Genomic DNA, 23,069 nt, shown 5'->3' on the forward strand with positions numbered 1-23,069 from the left:
GACTCAAGTTTTCTTTGAACTGTTCAGCAACTATGTCTTCTGAGTCGGGAGGTTGCTAAAACGATCCAATTAATAGTTTAGTCTGATTGTCAGGTATAACCTCTACCCATACTATTTCACATGAACTACCTCTGACAGCAGTAAATACTCCACCACTTCTTCTGTCGACAATACTGGCAGCTTTGAGTGTGTTTTTTTAGCCTTGGGAGTTCCTGTAGTCGCTACGAATTCTGCGAAGTGCAGAAAAAGACATTCAGGAGTTGCAATGGTTACAGGTATTACTAACTCAAGGGTATAGAGCTTATAAAGTTCAGTGAACGCAGAGGATAACTAACCAATACTCTGTGGGTAGGAAAGAAGCTGGTGCCGTTCCATAGAAAGGCATTCCTCTGTCAAATAAACCACTGTGAATGCGTATTTGATATAACCAAAATCATAATGTTGCTCGTAACTATCTTTTAGTGAGCAAATATCTTCCTCAGGAAAATTTCTTCTGTTTTGCTCTTGAGTTTTTCAAGCCCTTCAAACCAAACCTCCAGCTGCTGATTTATCATGACATAAATTTCATAGTGTAGACATTGATGATAGGTTGTGGGGTCAGATTCTTGATAGTAACAGCTTTTCTTGAGCCCTTTGCAAATTTCTTCACAACTGGACCAAACTGTATCAAGCCCAACTCTTTTCTTGTGAACATACAATTTAGTTTCTGCTATCTTAGCCATACAAAAGTTTACAGAAAGTATTTTAGTTTGCATAATGTCAAAAAGATTACCAGTCATCCCAGATACTTCACCAAATATCTGAAGTAAGAATGCTACTCAAATTCTTGAAGAACATTGCTGAAACCTCGAGCTTTGGTATATGTATCACTATCCCATTCATCAGGAGTGTCATGAATACTATCAGGCAGTTTTAAAATATAGGTAATATATTCCTTTACCATTTTGACTAAATGTTCATCATAGTTTCATGCATGGGACATAGCTATTGGAAATTTTTTATAACAGCCATTTTGTTAAAAATATCAACAAAACCAAAAAATCTTTCTGGAACTTCACCACTAACGGAAATGTACCTCAGGCATGGTAGAGAGCTGAATGTACTTTGATAAATCAATGATTACAGTTAAGGTTAATTACTTACCTGTTTCGTTTTAGCCATTTGATGCACTTGGAATGATGGATTTCATTACAAATGACCAATCTAAAGCTCATGAAACAGATATGCGATTGATAAAGGGTGACCAGTCCTTCATTGTTGTCTGTCTCTTGTTGGAATGTGACAAAGCAAACTAGGATATTTTTTTGCTTCCCCCCTTGTTTTGCCATCTGCCTCCTTAAAATTCATTTCTTCACTTTTAACTAATTACCATTAACATATGTGAGTATAATCTGCATTTGGGCCTCATTTTAAATAATATATTTCCAGATCTAATTTTGTGTTTAGTTTTATATATGTAATTGATTTTCTAATTTATTTGAACTATTCCTAGTTAGTAGTTTCTTTTGTTATAGGGTGAAATCATTATTTGTTTCGTAACTTAAATTCTATTGTTGACATATAAACAAATATAAATTCTGTACTAATTATAAACATTTTGAGGAACAACTAATAGTATTTATAATGGATCTATTTGGTTCTATTCGGAAACATGTTAGCAAAGCCAGCTCTTAATTAATTCAAAAGTAATTAACAATTTTGTCCAAAGTATTGTTTGCATACTTATATTTGTTAATTTCGTAATTTAAACAAATAATTTGGTGTGACTCTTGTAGTAGGAGAAACTGTTAAAAAGACAGAATTTTTTGACGTATTCAGTTAATTTAATGAGTTAAGTTTTAATTGTAATTTCTATAAATTAAACATTGAACAATGTGAAGTTTCAGTTCCTATTTTTGGTTATGAGACAAAGGGGCCGATTTTTGGTCAGGGGACAGTCAGTCCACGACAGAGTTTCAGGTGAGGAACCTGTATTGGTTAGATCAACAACAATGCATCCCTGAAATAAGTGTAACACAATTAGGCCATGTGTTAAAAACAATGACAGTGTCTGCTCCGTTCTATTCTTCAAGAACTGTGAACATTGTGGTTAGGTTTTTACTACTCATAGATCTTCAACAGTAAACTATTGTAGCAGTATATGGAGGTTCACCTGCAAACTATTACTGAGGCTTATAGAAAAGTACAACAATAGTGCACTGCTCATATATAACTGTGTATTATTGGGGGTTGAGAACAGTGAAAGTAAAGTACTATGAAACGCAAATGTGCACCTGTTGGCTACATTATTTAAAGTAATCAGTGTTGTACTTCCACACTCCATTTTTCAGCCAGTGTAGCAACGCAGTAAGTCGACACCAAGGATAATCAATGAAAATATAAAGAAGGCGAACCATCACAGGTAGATTAATTGTTTTCTTATTGGTATAACTAAAATATTAAAATGCAGTGGTAATTGTGGGTCCTTTCTTGTAGACTGGTGCAGTCAGAGAAGTTGAATGAATGCATTAAGTAAATGTTTTCCAGTCAGTAGAGTCTACAAAACACTCATTTTCAACTGCCATAACACTTTCCAATCACAAATTCCTGTAGGTTCCAAAATTGTAAAATAGGGTGGATTTTTCAATAATTTATGCTGCATATTCATCAGTTTTCCCAGAATTTCTATGTAGGTATTTTCTTTTGAGGCCCAGGTCTCTTAAGTATTGTTTCAAATTGTTGGTCTGAAAGTCTTGTTTAGTATTATTTTCCAATTACTGTTTTATTATTTAAAAGGTAACTGATTAGAGCAGTCTTTTCTGACACTCTTAAAATTCTAACTACAATCTTTCTGGCAGATGGAATCGACTTTTCCTCTTAGTACAGGCCTCCACTTTACACTGACACCTTGGTTTGTTACTTAGTTCCTGACACGAGGAGATGGATACCATGTCTCATACACAGTAACAAATCACCACACAAAATCAGCTTGATTCCTTTTAAAATATTCAAAACATTGCTAAGAAATGTGATTTTGTATTTGCTTTTGGCAAATATTCAAGAAATGCAACACCCATATTGTACAAGAATTTCCCATAGCTAATCTTCCATGTAAAATTTACCACTTTTTATGCAGATATGACTGTGACAAAGACTACTTTTAGTTAAAAATGGTCCACTATTTTATTACTTTCATTTATTTGTTCGCTGGTGCTGAATTTTGACATACTGTATAGGTACTATAGCAGGTTGTGTTACATCTGTTATTACAAATTTTAACTGATTGCACATGTACTTGTGGGGAGGGTGTGTGCAGGGAAGGGGTAACTGACACGTGCAATGTATATGACATACATGTACATGAGAAAAGCCTCTGATAAAGCTTGTGTGCGCGTGCGTGTTTCGTGTTCCACATTTCCTTCTAAACCAAGGGATCACTTTCAATCAGATTGGTATACATAATATGTATTGATTGGTGGAAAGTTGTAGCACTAGGGTAAAAACCATCTCCCATTAGGGTGGGGATGGGAATAAAAACTGGATGACATATGAGATGGACAGAGAGAGGGGAGGAATAGATGGGTGACAATATATGTGACATACATCTATACGAGCAAACCCTTGCATGAAAAGCTGGTAAATAAATATATATTTTACTTTTTTTCAGATTATTATTTATGTGCATCTCTTGCAGGGATGTCAAAATTATTTTCCATAGACCATTAACATTGTATTTTCCAAATATGAATTTATATTTGTCCAAGTCTTGAGTGTAGGTATCTGTTTCCTCTTTATTGAATGTGAGAAACTAATTTCTAAGGCATGAAAAATCACATGTAAAGCACAGTAAGTACCTTCCTCCATTCAGTGAAGGAAATTCCATGAGACCACAAATGCCAGCAGGAATAACTGCACAGAGATCCTTACTTTGACTTCGTGAAGTAAAATTACTTCTTTGTTACTAACTCTCTGCTCTCATTTGACATAATTCCTTGTCAACAACAACAACAACAACAACATTTTGTGTTAAAACTTCGTATATTTCCAGATATTCTGTTGTTGTTGCTTTGTGGTGGTGGTAGTGGTGGTCTTCATTCCGGATACTAGTTTGATGCATCTCTATACTACTCTAAGCTGAGCAAGCTTCTTCATCTCCCAGTACCTACTGAAAACTACATCCTTACGAATCTGCTTAGTGTATTCATCTCTTGGTCTCCCTCTTCAATTTTTACCCTCTACACTGCCTTCCAGTACTAAATTGGTGATCCCTTGATGTCTCAGAACATGTCCTACCAACCGATCCCTTCTTCTAATAAAGTTGTGCCACAAATACCTCTTTTCCCCAATTCTATTCAGCCCCTCCTCATTAGTTATGCGATCTACCCATCTAATCTTCAGTATTCTTCTGTAGTACCACATTTCAAAAGCTTTTATTCTCTTCTTGTCTAAACTATTTATCGTCTATGTTTCACTTCCATACATAGTTACACTCCATACACATACTTTCAGAAATGGCTTCCGCACACTTAAATCTATACTCAGTGTTAACAAATTTCTCTTCTTCAGAAACGCTCTTCTATTGCCAGTTTACATTTTATATCCTCTCATCTTCAACCATCATCAGTTATTTTGGTCCCCAAACAGCAAAACTCATCTACTACTGTGTCTCATTTCCCAATCTAATTCCCTCAGCATCATTAGATTTAATTCGACAAGATTCCATTATCCTCGTTTTGCTTTTGTTGATGTTCATCTTATATCCTCCTTTCAAGACACTGTCCATGCCGTTCAACTGCTCTTCCAGGTCCTTTGTCTCTGACAGAATTACGATGTCATTGTCAAACCTCGATTTTATTTCTTCTCCATGGATTTTAATTCCTATTACAAATTTGTCTTTTGTTTCCTTTACTGATTGCTCAATATACAGACTGAATAACATCGGGGATAGGCTACAACCCTGTCTCAATCCCTTCTCAACCACTGCTTCCCTTTCATGCCCCTCGACTCTTATAACTGCCATCTGGTCTCTGTACAAATTGTAAATAGCCCTTTGCTCCCTGTATTTTCCCCTTGCCACCTTCAGCGTTTTAAAGAGAGTATTCCAGTCAACATTGTCAAAAGCTTTCTCTAAGTCTACAAATGTTAGAAAGATAGGTTTGCCTTTTCTTAATCTATCTTCTAAAATAAGTCGTAGGGTCAGTATTGCCTCACGTGTTCCAACATTTCTATGGAATCCAAACTGATCTTCCCCAAGGTCAGCTTCTACCATTTGTCTGTAAAGAATTTATGTTAGTATTTTGCAGCTGTGACTTACTAAACTGATAGTTCAGTAATTTTCGCATCTGACACCACCTGCTTTCTTTGGCATTGGAATTATTATATTCTTCTTGAAGTCTGAGGGTATTTTGCCTGCCTCATACATCTTGCTCACCAGACGGTAGAGTTTTGCCAAGGCTGGCTCTCCCAAGGCTATAAGTAGTTCTAATGGAATGTTGTCTACTCCCGGGGGCCTTGTTTCAACGTAGGTCTTTCATTGCTCTGTCAATTTCTTCACGCAGTGTCATCTCTCCCATTTCATCTTCCTCTACGTCCTCTTCCATTTCCATAATATTGTCCTCAAGTACATTGCTCTTTATAGACCCTCTATCGCTATATACTGATTCCAGCTTTCTGCTTAGAACTGGATTTCCATTTGAGCCCTTGATATTCATACAAGTGGTTCTCTTTTGACGAAAGTTCTTTTTAATTTTCTTGTAGGCAGTATCTGTCTTATTCCTAGTGATACATGCATCTACATCCTTGCATTTGTCCTCTAGCCATCCCTGCTTAATGATTTTGCACTTCCTGTGATCTCATTTTTGAGATGTTTGTATTCCTTTTCGCCTGCCTCATTTGCTGTGTTCTTACATTTTCTCCTTTCATCAATTAAATTCAATATCTCCTCTGTTACCCAAGGATTTCTACTAACCTTCATCTTTCACCTACTTGATCCTCTGCTACCTTCACAATTTCATCTCTCAAAGGTACCCATTCTTCTTCTTCTTCTTCTTCATCTTCTTCTACTTCTTCTGTATTTCTTTCCCCCATTCTTGTCAATCGTTCCCTAATGCTCTGTTTAAAACTCTCTACAACCTCTGGATCTTTTGGTTTATCCGGTTTCCATTTTCTTAAATTCCCACCTTTCTGCAATTTCTTCAGTTTTAATCTACAGTTCAGAACCAGTAGATTGTGGTCAGAGTCCACATCTGCTCCTGGAAATGCCTTACTGTTTAAAACCTGTTTCCTAAATCTCTATCTTACCATTATATAACCTATCTGAAACCATCCAGTGTCTCCAGACCTCTTCCATGTATACAACCTTCTTTCATGATTCTTGAACTAAGTTTTAGCTATGATTAAGTTATGCTCTGTGCAAAATTCTGCCAAGTGTCTTCCTCTTTTATTCCTTACTCCATTCCATATTCACCTACTACTTTTCCTTCTCTTCCTTTTCCTACTATCAAATTGCAGTCACCCAAGACTATTAAATTTTCGTCTCCCTGCACTGTCTGCATAATTTCTGTTATCTCATCGTACATTTCCTCAATCTCTTCGTCATGTGTAGAGCTAGTTGGTATATAAACTTTTACTACCATGGTAGGAGTGGGCTTCATGTCTATTTGGCTACAATAATGCGTTCACTGTGCTGTTCGTAGTAGCTTACTTGCACTCCTATTTTTTTATTCATTATTAATCCTACTCCTGCATTACCCTTATTTGATTTTGTATTTATAACCCTGTATTCACCTGACCAGAAGCGTTGTTCTTACTGCCACCGAGCTTCACTAATTCCCACCATATCTAGCTTTAACCTATCCATTTCTCCGTTTACATTTTCTAACCTACCTGCCTGATTAAGGGATCTGACATTCCACATTCTGATACATAGAATGCCAGTTTTCTTTCTCCTGATAACAATGTCCTCCTGAGTAGTCCACGAACAGAGCGCCAAATGGGGGACTACTTTGCCTCCTGAATATTTTACCAAAGGAGACACCACCATCATTTAACCACACAGTAAAGCTGTATTCCCTTGGAAAAAATTTAGCTGTAGTCTCCCCTTGCTTTCGCCGTTTGCAGTACCAGCACAGCAAGGCCGTTTTGGTTGATGTTACAAGGCCAGATCAGTCAATCATCCTTACTGTTGCCCCTGCAACTACGGAAAAGGCTGCTGCCCCTTTTCAGGTACCACAAGTTTGTCTGGTGTCTCAACAGATACCCCTCCACTGTGGCTGCACCTACGGTACAGCTATCTGTATTGTCAAAACTGCAAATTTTGCCCAAAACTACATTTACCTCAACCTTGAGTTGGTTGAGACAAATCAGCACCTTGACTGACTATACATGCCAAATAACATGCGCCTTAGTGATGCAGTCTTTAAGATAAGCACATGAATAATTCAAGGCTCTGAACATCATTTTTGTGTCTGCAGTAACTGTGAGAGAAAACAAATTTCTTCTTGTACCAGAAACATAAAAAAGTTCACTGTTTTATAGCACTTTTGTGATTGTATCCAAAGCTCATCATGTACCAATATTAGATTGGATTGGCTGTATAAACTATTCAGAACATGAACTTTGATCTTTGTGATTGCTCCATGTATTCCATAAAACAAACATTAAAATTTGTGCAATATCCGAAGTATTCAAAGAATTTGCTTCACTCTGTTTAGTTTTGTAGAAGATTACAATTACACTTACTGTGTTTGTATCATTAAAAACTGTTTTTAAGTTTTGAATTGTTATCTGCAGCCTTCATTTTGAAACACTCAATATTTCTTGCTATGATCTGGTCCCACCTTTCTGTGGGTGTTTGATATTGGTGCAACAAGTACTTAAGTTCCTACTTTCTTTGCAAATGAGCTACTAAGTCAGAAACATTTTATTGTTTGTCTTTATATTCTGTTAACACCTTCCCGAGGACATGCAGCTTTACTGTATGATTAAATGATGATGGCATCCTCTTGGGTAAAATACTCCGGAGGTAAAATAGTCCCCCATTCGGATCTCCGGGCGGGGACTACTCAGGAGGATGTCGTTATCAGGAGAAAGAAAACTGGCGTTCTACGGATCGGAGCGTGGAATGTCAGATCCCTTAATCGGGCAGGTAGGTTAGAAAATTTAAAAAGGGAAATGGATAGGTTAAAGTTAGATATAGTGGGAATTAGTGAAGTTCGGTGGCAGGAGGAACAAGACTTCTGGTCAGGTGACTACAGGGTTATAAACACACAATCAAATAGGGGTAATGCAGGAGTAGGTTTAATAATGAATAGGAAAATAGGAATGCGGGTAAGCTACTACAAACAGCATAGTGAACGCATTATGGTGGCCAAGATAGATACGAAGCCCACACCTACTACAGTAGTACAAGTTTATATGCCAACTAGCTCTGCAGATGATGAAGAAATTGAAGAAATGTATGATGAGATAAAAGAAATTATTCAGATAGTGAAGGGAGACGAAAATTTAATAGTAATGGGTGACTGGAATTCGAGTGTAGGAAAAGGGAGAGAAGGAAACATAGTAGGTGAATATGGATTGGGGCTAAGAAATGAAAGAGGAAGCCGCCTAGTAGAATTTTGCACAGAGCACAGCTTAATCATAGCTAACACTTGGTTTAAAAATCATGAAAGAAGGTTGTATACGTGGAAGAATCCTGGAGATACTAAACGGTATCAGATAGATTATATAATGGTAAGACAGAGATTTAGGAACCAGATTTTAAATTGTAAGACATTTCAGGGGCAGATGTGGACTCTGACCACAATCTATTGGTTATGACCTGTAGATTAAAACTGAAGAAACTGCAAAAAGGTGGGAATTTAAGCAGATGGGACCTGGATAAACTGAAAGAAGCAGAGGTTGTACAGAGTTTGAGGGAGAGCATAAGGGAGCAATTGACAGTAATGGGGGGGGGGGGGGGGGGAGAAATACAGTAGAAGAAGAATGGGTAGCTTTGAGGGATGAAGTAGTGAAGGCAGCAGAGGATAAAGTAGGTACAAAGACGAGGGCTGCTAGAAATCCTTGGGTAACAGAAGAAATATTGAATTTAATTGATGAAAGGAGAAAATATAAAAATGCAGTAAATGAAGCAGGCAAAAAGGAATACAAACGTCTCAAAAATGAGATCAACAGGAAGTGCAAAATGGCTAAGCAGGGATGGCTAGAGGACAAATGTAAGGATGTAGAAGCTTATCTCACTAGGGGTAAGATAGATACTGCCTACAGGAAAATCAAAGAGACCTTTGGAGAGAAGAGAACCAAGTGTATGAATATCAAGAGCTCAGATGGCAGCCCAGTTCTAAGCAAAGAAGGGAAGGCAGAAAGGTGGAAGGAGTATATAGAAGGTTTATACAAGGGTGATGTACTTGAGGACAATATTATGGAAATGGAAGAGGATGTAGATGAAGACGAAATGGGAGATACGATACTGCGTGAAGAGTTTGACAGAGCACTGAAAGACCTGAGTCGAAACAAGGCCCCCGGAGTAGACAACATTCCATTGGAACTACTGACGGCCTTGGGAGAGCCAGTCCTGACAAAACTCTACCATCTGGTGAGCAAGATGTATGAGACAGGCGAAATACCCTCAGACTTCAAGAAGAATATAATAATTCCAATCCCAAAAAAAGCAGGTGCTGACAGATGTGAAAATTACCGAACTATCAGTTTAATAAGCCACGGTTGCAAAATACTAACGCGAATTCTTTACAGACGAATGGAAAAACTGGTAGATGCAGACCTCGGGGAGGATCAGTGTGGATTCCGTCGAAATGTTGGAACACGTGAGGCAATACTGACCTTACGACTTATCTTAGAAGAAAGATTAAGAAAAGGCAAACCTACGTTTCTAGCATTTGTAGACTTAGAGAAAGCTTTTGACAATGTTGACTGGAATACTCTTTTTCAAATTCTAAAGGTGGCAGGGGTAAAATACAGAGAGCGAAAGGCTATTTATAATTTGTACAGAAACCAGATGGCAGTCATAAGAGTCGAGGGGCATGAAAGGGAAGCAGTGGTTGGGAAAGGAGTGAGACAGGGTTGTAGCCTCTCCCCGATGTTATTCAATCTGTATATTGAGCAAGCAGTAAAGGAAACGAAAGAAAAATTTGGAGTAGGTATTAAAATTCATGGAGACGAAGTAAAAACTTTGAGGTTCGCCGATGACATTGTAATTCTGTCAGAGACGGCAAAGGACTTGGAAGAGCAGTTGAACGGAATGGACAGTGTCTTGAAAGGAGGATATAAGATGAACATTAACAAAAGCAAAACGAGGATAATGGAATGTAGTCAAATTAAATCGGGTGACGCTGAGGGAATTAGATTAGGAAATGAGACACTTAAAGTAGTAAAGGAGTTTTGCTATTTAGGAAGTAAAATAACTGATGATGGTCGAAGTAGAGAGGATATAAAATGTAGACTGGCAATGGCAAGGAAAGCGTTTCTGAAGAAGAGAAATTTGTTAACATCGAATATAGATTTATGTATCAGGAAGTCGTTTCTGATAGTATTTGTTTGGAGTGTAGCCATGTATGGAAGTGAAACATGGACGATAACTAGTTTGGACAAGAAGAGAATAGAAGCTTTCGAAATGTGGTGCTACAGAAGAATACTGAAGATAAGGTGGATAGATCACGTAACTAATGAGGAGGTATTGAATAGGATTGGGGAGAAGAGAAGTTTGTGGCACAACTTGACTAGAAGAAGGGATCGGTTGGTAGGACATGTTTTGAGGCATCAAGGGATCACAAATTTAGCATTGGAGGGCAGCGTGGAGGGTAAAAATCGTAGAGGGAGACCGAGAGATGAGTACACTAAGCAGATTCAGAAGGATGTAGGTTGCAGTAGGTACTGGGAGATGAAGCAGCTTGCACAGGATAGAGTAGCATGGAGAGCTGCATCAGGCCAGTCTCAGGACTGAAGACAACAACAACAACCTTTAATTTACTTGCAAGACAGCCAAATTAGTTTCTAGCTGCGTAATCTACTTGGATTTAGCATTGGAGGGCAGTGTGGAGGGTAAAAGTCATAGAGGGAGACCAAGAGATGAATACACTAAGCAGATTCAGAAGGATGTAGGTTGCAGTAAGTACTGGAAGATGAAGAAGCTTGCACAGAATAGAGTAGCATGGAGAGCCGCATCAAATCAGTCTCAGAACTGAAGACCACAACAACAACAATTTACCTGACAAAAAACCCTTCATATGCATCCAGCAGCATAACTCTGAGCAAAATGTTGTCCAGCTTGACATTTACGCTAAACATAATGTAGTACATTTCGTATCATTAATATTGACATTATGTTATTCCATTTCTGTTTGACTGCTAATATACCTTCATACATTCTCTGAACTCCTGCATCTCTCTAATCTATATCTACATGGATATTCTGCAAATCATATTTAAGTGCCTGGGAGAGGGTTCATCGAACCACCTTCACAATTCTCTATTATTCCAATCTCGTATAGCATGCAGAAAGAATGAACACCTATATCTTTCCGTACGAGCTGTGATTTCCCTTATTTTATCGTGGTCATCGTTCCTCCCTATGTATGTTGGTGTCAACAAAATATTTTCGCATTCAGAGGAGAAAATTAGTGATTAGAATTTCGTGAGAAGATTCTGTCGCAATGAAAAACACCTTTCTTTTAATGATTTCCATTCCAAATCCTGTATCATTTCTGTGACACTCTCTCCCATGTTTCGCAATACTAAAAAACATGCTGCCTTTCTTTGAACTTTTTCGATGTACTCCAGCAGTCCTATCTGGTAAGGATCCCACACTGTGCAGCAGTAATCTAAAAGAGGACGGACAAGCGTAGTGTAGTCAGTCTCGTTAGTAGGTCTGTTACATTTTCTAAGTGTCCTGCCAATAAAATGCAGTCTTTGGTTAGCCTTCCCCACAACATTTTCTATGTGTTCTTTCCAATTTAAGTTGTTTGTAATTGTAATACCTAGGTATTTAGTTGAATTTACGGCTTTTAGATTAGACAGATTTATCGTGTAACCGAAGTTTAACGAGTTCCTTTTAGCACTCATGTGTATGACCTCACACTGTTAGTTATTTAGGGTCAACTGCCACTTTTCGCACCATTCAGATATTTTTTCTAAATAGTTTTGCAGTTTGTTTTGATCTTCTGATGACTTTATTAGTCGATAAATGACAGGATCATCTGCAAACAACCGAAGATGGCTGCTCAGATTGTCTCCCAAATCGTTTATATAGATAAGGAACAGCAAAGGGCATATAACACTACCTTGGGGAATGCCTGAAATCACTTCTGTTTTACGCAATGACTTTACCTCAATTACTTTAAACTGTGACCCCACTGACAGGAAATCACAAATCCAGTCACATAACTGAGACAATATTCCATAAGCACGCAATTTCACTATGAGCCGCTTGCGTGGTACAGTGTCAAAACCCTTCCAGAAATCCAGGAATATGGAATCGATCTGAAATCCCTTGTCAATAACACTCGGCACTTCATGTGAATAAAGAGCTAGTTGTGTTTCAGAAGAACGATGCTTTTTAAAACCATGCTGACTGTGTGTCAATATACCGTTTCCTTCGAGGTAATTCATGTTGTTCGAACACAATATATGTTCTAATATCCTGCTACATATCAACGTTAACGATGTGGGCCTGTAATTTAGTGGATTATTCCTACTACCTTTCTTGAGCGAACAGTTGTATATTATTGTTAAGTATGGAGCTAATGCATCAGCATACTTGTAAAGGAACCTAATTGGTATACAGTCTGGACCAGAAGACTTGGTTTTATTAAGTGATTTGGGTTGCTTCACTACTCCAAGGATATTTACTTCTACGTTACTCATGTTGGCAGCTGTTCTCGATTCGAATTCCGGAATATTTACTTCATCTTCTTTTGTGAAGGCACTTCGGAAGGCTGTGTTTAGTAACTCTGCTTTGGCAGCACTGTCTTTGATAGTATCTCCATTGTTATCAAGCAGAGAAGGTATTGATTGTTTCCTGCTGCTAACATACTTCACATACAACCAGAATCTCTTTGGATTTTCTGCCAGGTTTTGAGACAAAGTTTTGTTATGGAAACTCTTACAAGCATCTCACATTGAATTCGGTGCTAAATTTCCGGCTTCTGTAAAGGATCGCCAATCTTGGGGATCTTGCGTCTGTTTAAATTTGGCATGTTTGTTTCGTTAGTTTCTGCAACAGTGTTCTAACCTGTTTTGTGTACCTAGAAGGATCAGCTCCGTCGTTTGTTAGTTTATTTGGTGTAAATCTCTCAATTGCTGCCGATACTATTTCTTTGAATTTAAGCCACATCTGGTTTACACTTTGGAGTGAGTGGAGATTGTCTCTCAGGAAGGGGTCAAGTGAATTTTTATCTGCTTTTTTGAATAGGTATATTTTTCGCTTATTTTTCAGTGATTTGGGGATTACAATATTCAATCTTGTTATGACAACCCTGTGTTCACTAATCCCTATATCGGTTTTGATGCTCGTTGTTAACTCAGGATTATTTGCTGCTAAGAGGTCAAGTGTGTTTTCACAACTGTCAGCTAATTGCGTGGGCTCATGAACTAACTGCTTGAAATAATTTTCAGAGAATGCGCTTAGCACAATTTCAGATGATATTTTATGCGTACCTCCAGAATTGAACATGTATTTCCACCAGCATATCAAGGGTAAATGAAAGTCACCACCAACTATTACTGTATGAGTCAGGTACGTATTTGAAATCAAACTCAAGTTTTCTTTGAACCTTTCAGCAACTGTATCATGTGAACTGGGAGGTCGGCAAAAGGATCCAATTATTATTTTATTCTGGTTGCCATGGCTGAGCTTATATCTGGCTTTAGCCAGCTTCTTGTGTTTTCCTGAGACCCTCTAACCTGAAAAACTGCCCAGTCCACACCACGCAGCCCCTGCTACCCATGTAGCCGCCTCCTGCATTTAGTGGACACCTGACCTATTCAGCGGAACCTGAAACCCAACCACCCTTTGGCGCAAGTTGAGGAATCTGCAGCCTACACGGTCGCAGAACCGTCTGAGCCTCTAATTCAGACCCTTCACTCGGCTCTGTACCAGATGTCTGCAATCGGTCCTGTCGACTCTGCTGCAAATGGTCAGCTCTGCTTTCATCTTGCAAGCAAGACTGGCAGCCTTTACCAGTTCTGTTGGCCACTTGAAACCACAGAGAATATCTTCTGATCCAAAGTGACACCCACCATTGGTACCGACGTGAGCAACCACCTGCAGTTGGCTACACCCTGTGCTCTTCATGGAATCTGGAAGGACCCTTTCCACATCTGGAATGACTCCACCCAGTACGCACACGAAGTGCACAGTGGTTTTCCTACCCTCCTTGTCAGCCAAGTCCCTAAGGGGCCCCATAACGCGCCTAACATTAGAGTTCCCAACTACCAATAATCCCACCCTCTGTGATTGCCCGGTTCTTGCAGGCTGTTATTCTCGTGATCAACACAAACAAAAACCTCTTGAATTTTGTGATATGCATTACAGTTTTGTTATCACATTCCATATGAAACAAAAGAATTTAATTTATTTTATACTACCATTTATTGATGATGATTTAGCATTTTTGCTATATAAAACTGGAAGAGTTACCAGTTTCTCTTCAATTTCTCTTCAAAGATATTTGTGCAAAACCAATAAATAAGTTTCACATATGGGTTAGAGGGGGGGGGGGGGGGTCGAGAGAGAGAGAGAGAGAGAGAGAGAGAGAGAGAGAGAGAGAGAGGAAAAATGGATACACTGTTCACATGTAGAAAATAACAACAGAGAATGCATGATCAAATCTGATACAACACCATTTGTAATTCTCCTCATGAGATGATGTCATGGTGTGGAGAGAGACAAAACAGCCTGCTACAAGTGAGTAGTAACTAAGTATTGTCACTAAAAACACGAAAATAACACTGCTTGCGAGAAAGGTGTCCTATGCTTAGATAATAATTGTTAAAATTTCCTGTTTTGCAAACAGACATTATAAAACTACAGTAACATGGTTATTTGAAGTTAAGTTTCTAGTGGAAGCATTCTACAGGAAGGGTGAAGCAGACAGCTGATTATTGAAATTTATTGAATATGCTTTTTAACATTAACATTTATTTTTAATACTTATCCCAAAAAATTGTATAAGAAACTTAGTGTGGAAAGAGTAACAAGAAAATTACATAACACAAGATCATGAATTTTGGATACATTTCAGAAATGGTCCCGCACCCGAATCTTTGGCCCTACTTCCTCATGTACTTCACCGCTTACAAGAAGTGGCTGATGACAGAGGATGTTCATTGGTTGATCCATGGGCTGCACTTGAGCCACTGTGCTACGATGAGTCCCTGCCTCCAAAACTACGATTACAGTCTGTAAATTTCCTGGAGGTAACTGCTCTAATTGTTTCCACTTTCCATGTTGCAACTTTTTAATGTTTACTGAAAGTGTGAACAGCACCAATTAGAAGACTAATAGTATGAATGTGAGTGTTTCTTTCTTGGTAGAGATACTTGGATGCCGTAGGATGTTTACTTTGTACAGAGCTAAAAACAGGTAATCAAATCACATAGCTGAAAAAATAGCTATAGTCTTGAAATTCCATATATGAACTTCACCAATTACCAAGTCAAAATTCATGAATGCTTTAAACAATGCACAATGTGAAGGAACAACTGTACAAATTTATGCGTTTCTGCTATGAAGATGGGTTGCTACTACTGGAATTAATTTTTAAAAAACTGAAAAAGAAAGAAAAAAAGCAATCAGATATTTTGTGAAATCATTTGCCTAAAAGTAAGAAGTAAAATAGTTTAGAGAAACTTTGGTTGTACCTTTGAATGATGCTCGAAGTCACATACAGCAAATTAGATGCCAATAGGTGTATCGTACTACTAGTGAGTGTGAGTGCGCTAAGTGTAGTGTGACCGTGTGTGTGTACTTAAATCAACCGCCACCTGTAGTGGTGCAGGCCAGCCAGTAGAGGCCACCTGTAGGAAGCATGCACACAGCACAGTCTCCGCCACACTGTCTACCAGCGACTCGCATCTACATACGTGCAGATCAGCACTGACTCACACTCACTATGTTCTTTTAGTTTGTACCACTCATGTCAGTTGGTCTGTGTATCACTTATGTTGTCCCTTCTGTATGATTCTTTTGACTTGCTACTTGTGGAGTCACAAGAGGCTTATTTCCGTTATTGTTCAGAGGTTAATGAATAAAGTCATATTTATGTTACTTGAATACTACATAATTGTTGGCAAGTTTGAAATTGTTTCCGAGTGTGCAATCATTAAGTGCAGTTTCATCAGGTTAAGTCATTATGAATGCCATGCTACCCTCCCTGACTGAACAGCTTACTTCAGGGGTGACCACTTTGTAAGCTTCTATTAACAGACAAGGTACCGTTCCATCGGTCTGTACAACCACTTTTCTTCTGTGTGATGATTCAACTGAGGCTTGGGAAGTTTATGAGAAAAGATTCAAAAAGCCTATTTTGGTTTTTGGTGTGACAGACTCGAATTTGTGCGAAACCTTATTCTTCTTGTGGATTCCACCTAAGATGTACAAATGACTGTGTCAGCTTGTCCCTTTACGTGAATGGCAGCACTCGTGATCACATGTTGGTTTATTGTCCAGCTACCACCTCAAAGGAACACACATCATAACAGTGCGAGTTGAATTCTACCAATTCCCCAAAAAACTCAACCGGTCATACAGGACCTGGGCAGCCGAACTTCACGGCTTTAGCTGTAAGTGTCAGTTCATTACTGATGCCTCAATGACTTTTTTCCAGACTCTGATGTGTAATGCAATTATCCGTTTAGCTCTAGAGTAGGAAGTGCACCCAAAGGCTTTATTCTATGAAAACCCCTTGCTGGCAGAAGTTTTGCAAATAGCACAATATTTTGAATTTTCTCGGACAGTGAGTGACCAAACTGAAATGTGGGGTGATGTGGCTGTAGTGTCACAAGATGACAGATAGTTTGCACGATGAAGTGGCAGTGGCAATGGTAAACATGTGGACTCAGTGCCGAGTGGACCGAGGCTGGCCCCAGCAGCCACAACCACCACAGCACCAACGTCAGCATTCTCTGTTTCTATCTTGTCCTTTCCGTTTCATTCAGCACAAACATTCAGCATGCCCTAAGTGCTGGGCTACTTGTAACACTTGACAGAAGAAGAGCCACATTGCCTCCGTGTGTCATTCACCAAAGGCTGCTCAGGGTATGGAAATGGATGTAAACTGTGACTCCAGTGCTAGTGACTTTCCCCAAGTTGTTTGTGCATTGTGAAAATGCTTTTCAAATCCAAACTACTCGTGGTCCCTTGTTTAGTTAAATTTTCTGCAGACCAGCACATAGTTTTGGAGATTGATGCCTTACAGTACAGCCTTCGTGCAGTCCTTGCGCACTGATACGCCAACAGCTCTGAACGACCAGTTGCTTTCCCTCCCTAAATCTCTCTCTCTCTCTGGCCTATCAACATTACTCTCAGGTGGAAAAAGAGGCTCTTGCTATAGTCTGTATTCTCCAGATTTTTTGTTTTGTTAATCTCTCCATGTTTACATTACTGACAAATCCTTGTTTTCCTTGCGTGAAAAGGCAGCATGCCGCCTACAATGCTGGGTACTGTTCTTGTTTCACTACAGTTAATAATACATTTTGGACCTACATATAAAGAAGCCAGTGTGGATGCCTGGTCCTGCCTTCCTGTGGATCCTGATACCGAATTTGATTGTGAAGAATTGCTTGTCTTACGTCTTGATATTGAAACACAGGTCGCAGTTGAGGATTTCCCAATCCTATTACGAGCTCACGCATAGGATCTGTCATTGCCACTGACACGGTTCTACATGTACATCTACATTTATACTCTACAAACCATGGTGAGGTGCTTGGCAGAGGGTACATCCCAATGTGCCAGTTCTTAGGGATTCTTCCTGTTCCACTCAGGTATAGAACGCAGGAAGAATGATGGTTTGAATGCCACTGTGCATGCAGCAATTATTCTAATCTTTTACTCACAATCCATAGGTGAGAAATATCTAGGGGGTTGTAGTATATTCCTAGAGTCACCATTTAAACCCCTTTCTTGAAACTTTGTTAATAGACTTTCTGAGGATATTTAATCTACGAGGGTTGGAACTCTAATAGTGGCAACTATTTATTTAAAGCTTGTACAAAATAGATATGTGTTTCAAAGTTTTACTAATCTTTGAAATAGGTACCAGCATTGTGTATAACCCATTGCCAGCAATGTTGAAGTCATAGGATACTCTTAGCAGTGCCAGTTGTGTTGACAGATTGAGTGGCGTGGTCTATTGCCTGATGAATTTGTAGCAGTTCTGAAGCGAATGCCATGAAGTGTTTACTTCAGTTTAGAAATTGAGTTGAACTCATGAGGGCTTAAGTCAGGGGAGTGCAGTAGGTGGTATAGCACTTAGCAGCCGCATCAGTCAAACATCAGTAACAGCTTGCACTGTACTTGAGCATTGTCCTGCAAATTGATGGTCAGGTCCTGCAGAAAATGTCATCACTTCTATCTCTATGCTGTTCATTTTTGGAACACAACCTACGACGAGCTTAGAAACAGAAATGATGACACTTTCTGTAGGACCTGGCCATCATTTTGCAGGACAATACTCAAGCACGTGCAGTGCAAGCCGATACTGATTTGTTTGACTTATGGGGCTGCTAAGTGCTATAACACCTACCTTGCACTTCCCTGATTTAAGCCCTCATGAGTTCAACTCGATTTCTAAACTGAAGGAAACACTTTAGGGCATTCACTTAAGAACCGCTACAAATTTCTCGGGCAATAGACTGCACTGCTAGAACTGTCAACACAACTGCCACTGCTAAGAGTATCCTACGACTTCCACATTGCTGGAAATGGGTTATGACAATGCTGGTGACTACTTTAAAGGTCAATAAAACTTTGAAACATGTATCTGTTTTGTACGAGCTGTAAATAAATAGTTGTCACTATTAAAGTTTCAACCCTCATATCTTCAAGAGTCTTCCAGTTCAGTTCCTTCAGTATCTCTGTGACATTCTTCCACGGATTAAAAAAACCTGTGACCATTTGTGGTGCCATTTGCTGTATATGTCAAATATCCTTTGTTAACCCGGTTTGGTGTGAGTCCCATGAGCAGTATTGTAGGATGGGTTGCACAAATTATTTGTAAGCAATCTCCTTTGTAGACTGTTTGCACTTCCCCAGTATTCTACCAGTAAACTGAAATCTATCACTTGCTTTACCCACGACTGAGCCTACGTGATCATTTCATTTCATATCCGTACAGAATGTTACGCCTAGGTATTTGTATGAGTTGGCTATTTCCAGCAGTGACTCATTGATACCATGGTCCTTAGCACTATATTTCTTTGTTTTGTGAAGTTCACAAGTTTACATTTCTGAAGATTTACAGCAAGTTGCCAATCTTTGCACCACTTTGAAATCTTACCAAGATCTGAGTGAATATTATCTAACTTCATTATAGGTAACTGCATCATCTGCAAAAGACCTGATGTTGCTATTAATATTGCCTACAAGGTCATTAATACACAACATGAGCAACAAGGGTACCAACACATTTCCCTGGGGTACACCCAAGGTTACTCCTACAACTGATGCTGACGACTCTCCATCCAAGTTAACATGCTGTGTTCTTCCTACCCAAAAGTCATCAGTCTAGTCACAAATTTTGTCCTCCCTACCAAAAAGTCCTCAAACCAGCACAAATTTCAGTTGATATACCATAAGATTGAACTTTTGACAATAAGCATAGCTGTGGTACTGAGTCAAATGCTTTTCTGAAATTAACACGTACAGCATCTACCTTATTGCCTTGATGCAAAACTTTCAGCATCTCATGCGAGAAAAGTGCGAATTTGGTTTCACATGATTAATGTTTTTGAAATCCATGTTGTTTGGCACTAAGGTCATTCTGTTAAAGATACCTTATTATGTTTGAGCTCAGAATATGTTCTAAGATTCTACAACAAATGTATGTCAAGGATATTGGATGATAACTTTGTGGATCACTTCTACTACCTTTCTTGTGAACTTTTATGACCTATGTTTTCTTCCAAGATCTATGCTCTGCTTTTTGTTCAACAGATCTATGATAGATTATAGTTAGAAGAGGGGCTAATTTAGCTGCAAATTCAGTATAGAATGTGACAGCGATTCCATTGGACCCTGGAGCTTTGTACAATTTTAACAATTTCAGCTGTTTCTCAACACCACTGACACTATTGCTTATTTCATTTATCTTTTTGGTGGTATGAGGATTAAATAGGGGCAGTTCTCTTGGGTTTTCCTTTGTAAAGGAAGATTTAAAACAATGTTAAGCATTTCAGCTTTTGCTTTGCTACCCTCAATTTCAGTTCCTGTCTCATTCGCCAGGGACTGGGCACTAACTTTGGTGCCACTGACAGCCATTACATACGACAAGAATTTCTTTGAGTTGTGTGAAAGATCATTTGACAGTATTTTGCTGTAGTGCTTGATGAAATAATTATGCATTGCTCCCTTGCCAGCCAAATGCATTTCATTCAGCATCTCCCTGTCTATAGACCTACACTTTATTTTACACCTATTATGCAGTAATCTCTGTTTTTCTCTAGAAGTTTCTTTATGGTGACTATATACCTTGGAGTTTTGCTCACATTATGGACTGTTCGATTGGGTACACAATCTATTCAGTGTGTGTTTATGTATTCTTTTAAACTTGAGCCATAGTTCCTATACGTGCTCCTGCCCTGTGCTGAAAGTTTCAAGTTCCTCATTGAGATATGACACTACTGATTTTTTGTCTAGTTTATTGAACATATATATCTTTCTGCTTGTTTTAATTGTTCTTTGTAATGCGGTAATTATTGTTGCCATAACTGGGTCATGGTCACTGATACCAGTTTCGATGTGGGCATCCTTTAAAGAGGTCAGGTCTATTTATTGCCATTAGATCCAATAGAATTCCTTCATGAATTGGGTTCTAACTATATTTTGTAGGTACTTTTCAGAGAAGACATTTAGTAAAGTTCACATGATATCTTATCATACCCACCACTAACAAAACTGTAATTTTGCCAATTACTTTTTGGCTGATTAAAGTCTTCACCAGTGATTGCAGTATGATTGAGGAACTTACATACAAGTGGACTGAGATTTTTTCTGATGTTTTCGGTTACATCAGAGATGATTCTGGTTGGCGTTAGAAGGATCCGGTTGTCATTTTGTGGCCACCTTTGATACTGAGTCTTCGCCAATCTCACATGCAGCTCCAATTTTTATGTCAATGAATCTGATTTGCTTCTCTACTGCAACAAATACACCACTTCCATTGCCCATTTCCAAATCCTTTTTGGTACACACTTAAATTCCCCCAAAAATCACACTGCTATCAATTCCAAGTTTCAACCAGCTTTCTGTACCTAGTATTATATGAACTTCACTGCTTTTCATGAGCACTTCAAACTCTTGCACTTTATTGTGAGTGCTTGAGCAGTTTACTTTTAGGATTTTAATACTCTCATCTGTGAGAGTCATTTGTTTCTGCCTTACACTGATACTTCTCGGTTTCCTACAGCTATCATTATCTGGATTGGATGGAGAGTCACCTAATCTATGAAACTCTTTGTGTGCACCCCACACACAGTCAGCTAGCTGAGTAGCAGTCTCTGATATGTCACGCACATCTGACCCACTTAGGGGGACACTACAGTTCTCAGCCCTATGGTGCAAGATCAGGACGTTGCAGCCTAGCTTGTACAGAACCTTCAAAATCTCTGGTTCAGTCCTTCCAGTCAACTCGGAACCAAAAGACCATGATCAGTTCTGGAGACAGTGATGCAAATTGTGTTTCATTGAAACTCCATGCTTAAAGCTAGTCTTCTCAACCTCCTCTGCCCCTCGGTGGAACGACTCTAGTATGACTTGCGAGCTCAGATGACAAGCATTATTTGTTACAAAGTGTGCTACAATCTGCAGTTGGTTGCTCCCTGCTCCCTCAGTGGATGCTGGAATAACCTCTTCAACATGCTGACTGAGGCCTCCAGGCACACACTGAATGCAGCTTGCGTCCTTTCCTGTCCCTTGCGGCCATTTCCCGAATGGGTACTATCATTCGCCATATGTTTGAACTGATGATGATTAATAGACACCTACCATTCTGTGTTTGCCTGCTCTTGGCGCTGTACAAAACAGGTTTCCGCAAAACAGGTGAAGTGAGTCCCACTGGCTCAGTTTCAGTTTCAGTGAGTAATAGCACCTCAGATTAGTTGGTTAGAGGGATTGGTACAACACTCTTGAGTCCTCCCTGGTCCCCATCCACCCTGTACCTGATGCCTAGATCTACCAGTGACATGCCATTTGCAGTCAAATGAATGAATAGTGACAGATCCTGTACTTTCTGCAGAGGAGACAGGATCCACAGGATAGGGTAATCATTAAGGTACCTCTGGTATTGATGTCACAGGTACACAACTCTCGGGAGCTCTTCCAATACATGAATTTGCAACAGTTGCTAATAATTGGACAGTAGTCAGGGCGATTTCCAGCTGCTTATGAACATCAACAACTTCTTCCCATGTTCAAGAACAGCATTCGCAGTGGGGCTGCATTTCGGCTGGTGCAGTGTATACAAGGCAATGAAAAATATCTTTAAATTAAGCCCACTGATTATCTTTTAATCTATTGAGCTAAAAAGTTGCTAATTCTCTGTAAGAATTGAAGCAAATACACAAAATGAGATTTTTATTAAATTAGAGAACAGTTGTTTTGAAAGAGGATAGGCACACTGTTCCCAGAGATTTTATCAGAGCACATTTAAGTTTAAGCCTGTAATTGACGATAATGGTATGAGTTTATCATGGCTGTTGCGAATGCTCGAAATTTTGCAATGTGTCATGATACAAATGGGAATTGATACAATCAGTGAAAGATTATGCAGAAGCAACGTGATCAGTAAAATAAAGAAATGTAGAACTTCATATTGGCACATGGTTCCTCTACAAGTGGTCTCACACAAAGGAAAATT

At 39.0% G+C, this 23,069-nt stretch overlaps 1 protein-coding gene across 4 annotated transcripts in view; it reads left to right on the forward strand.

The window, feature by feature from the left end:
* LOC126272771 (NBAS subunit of NRZ tethering complex-like) overlaps nucleotides 1-23,069 on the forward strand; it is a 410,576-nt gene that overhangs the window by 335,969 nt on the left and 51,538 nt on the right. For all 4 annotated transcript variants that reach the window (XM_049975911.1, XM_049975912.1, XM_049975914.1 and 1 more), the window contains one exon: nucleotides 15,237-15,411. In XM_049975911.1, the coding sequence (XP_049831868.1) occupies nucleotides 15,237-15,411 (175 nt within the window). The remainder of the gene's footprint in view (nucleotides 1-15,236; nucleotides 15,412-23,069) is intronic.

The sequence above is a fragment of the Schistocerca gregaria genome, chromosome 5 (assembly GCF_023897955.1).
Source record: "Schistocerca gregaria isolate iqSchGreg1 chromosome 5, iqSchGreg1.2, whole genome shotgun sequence".
Classification (NCBI taxonomy): Eukaryota; Metazoa; Arthropoda; class Insecta; order Orthoptera; family Acrididae; genus Schistocerca; species Schistocerca gregaria.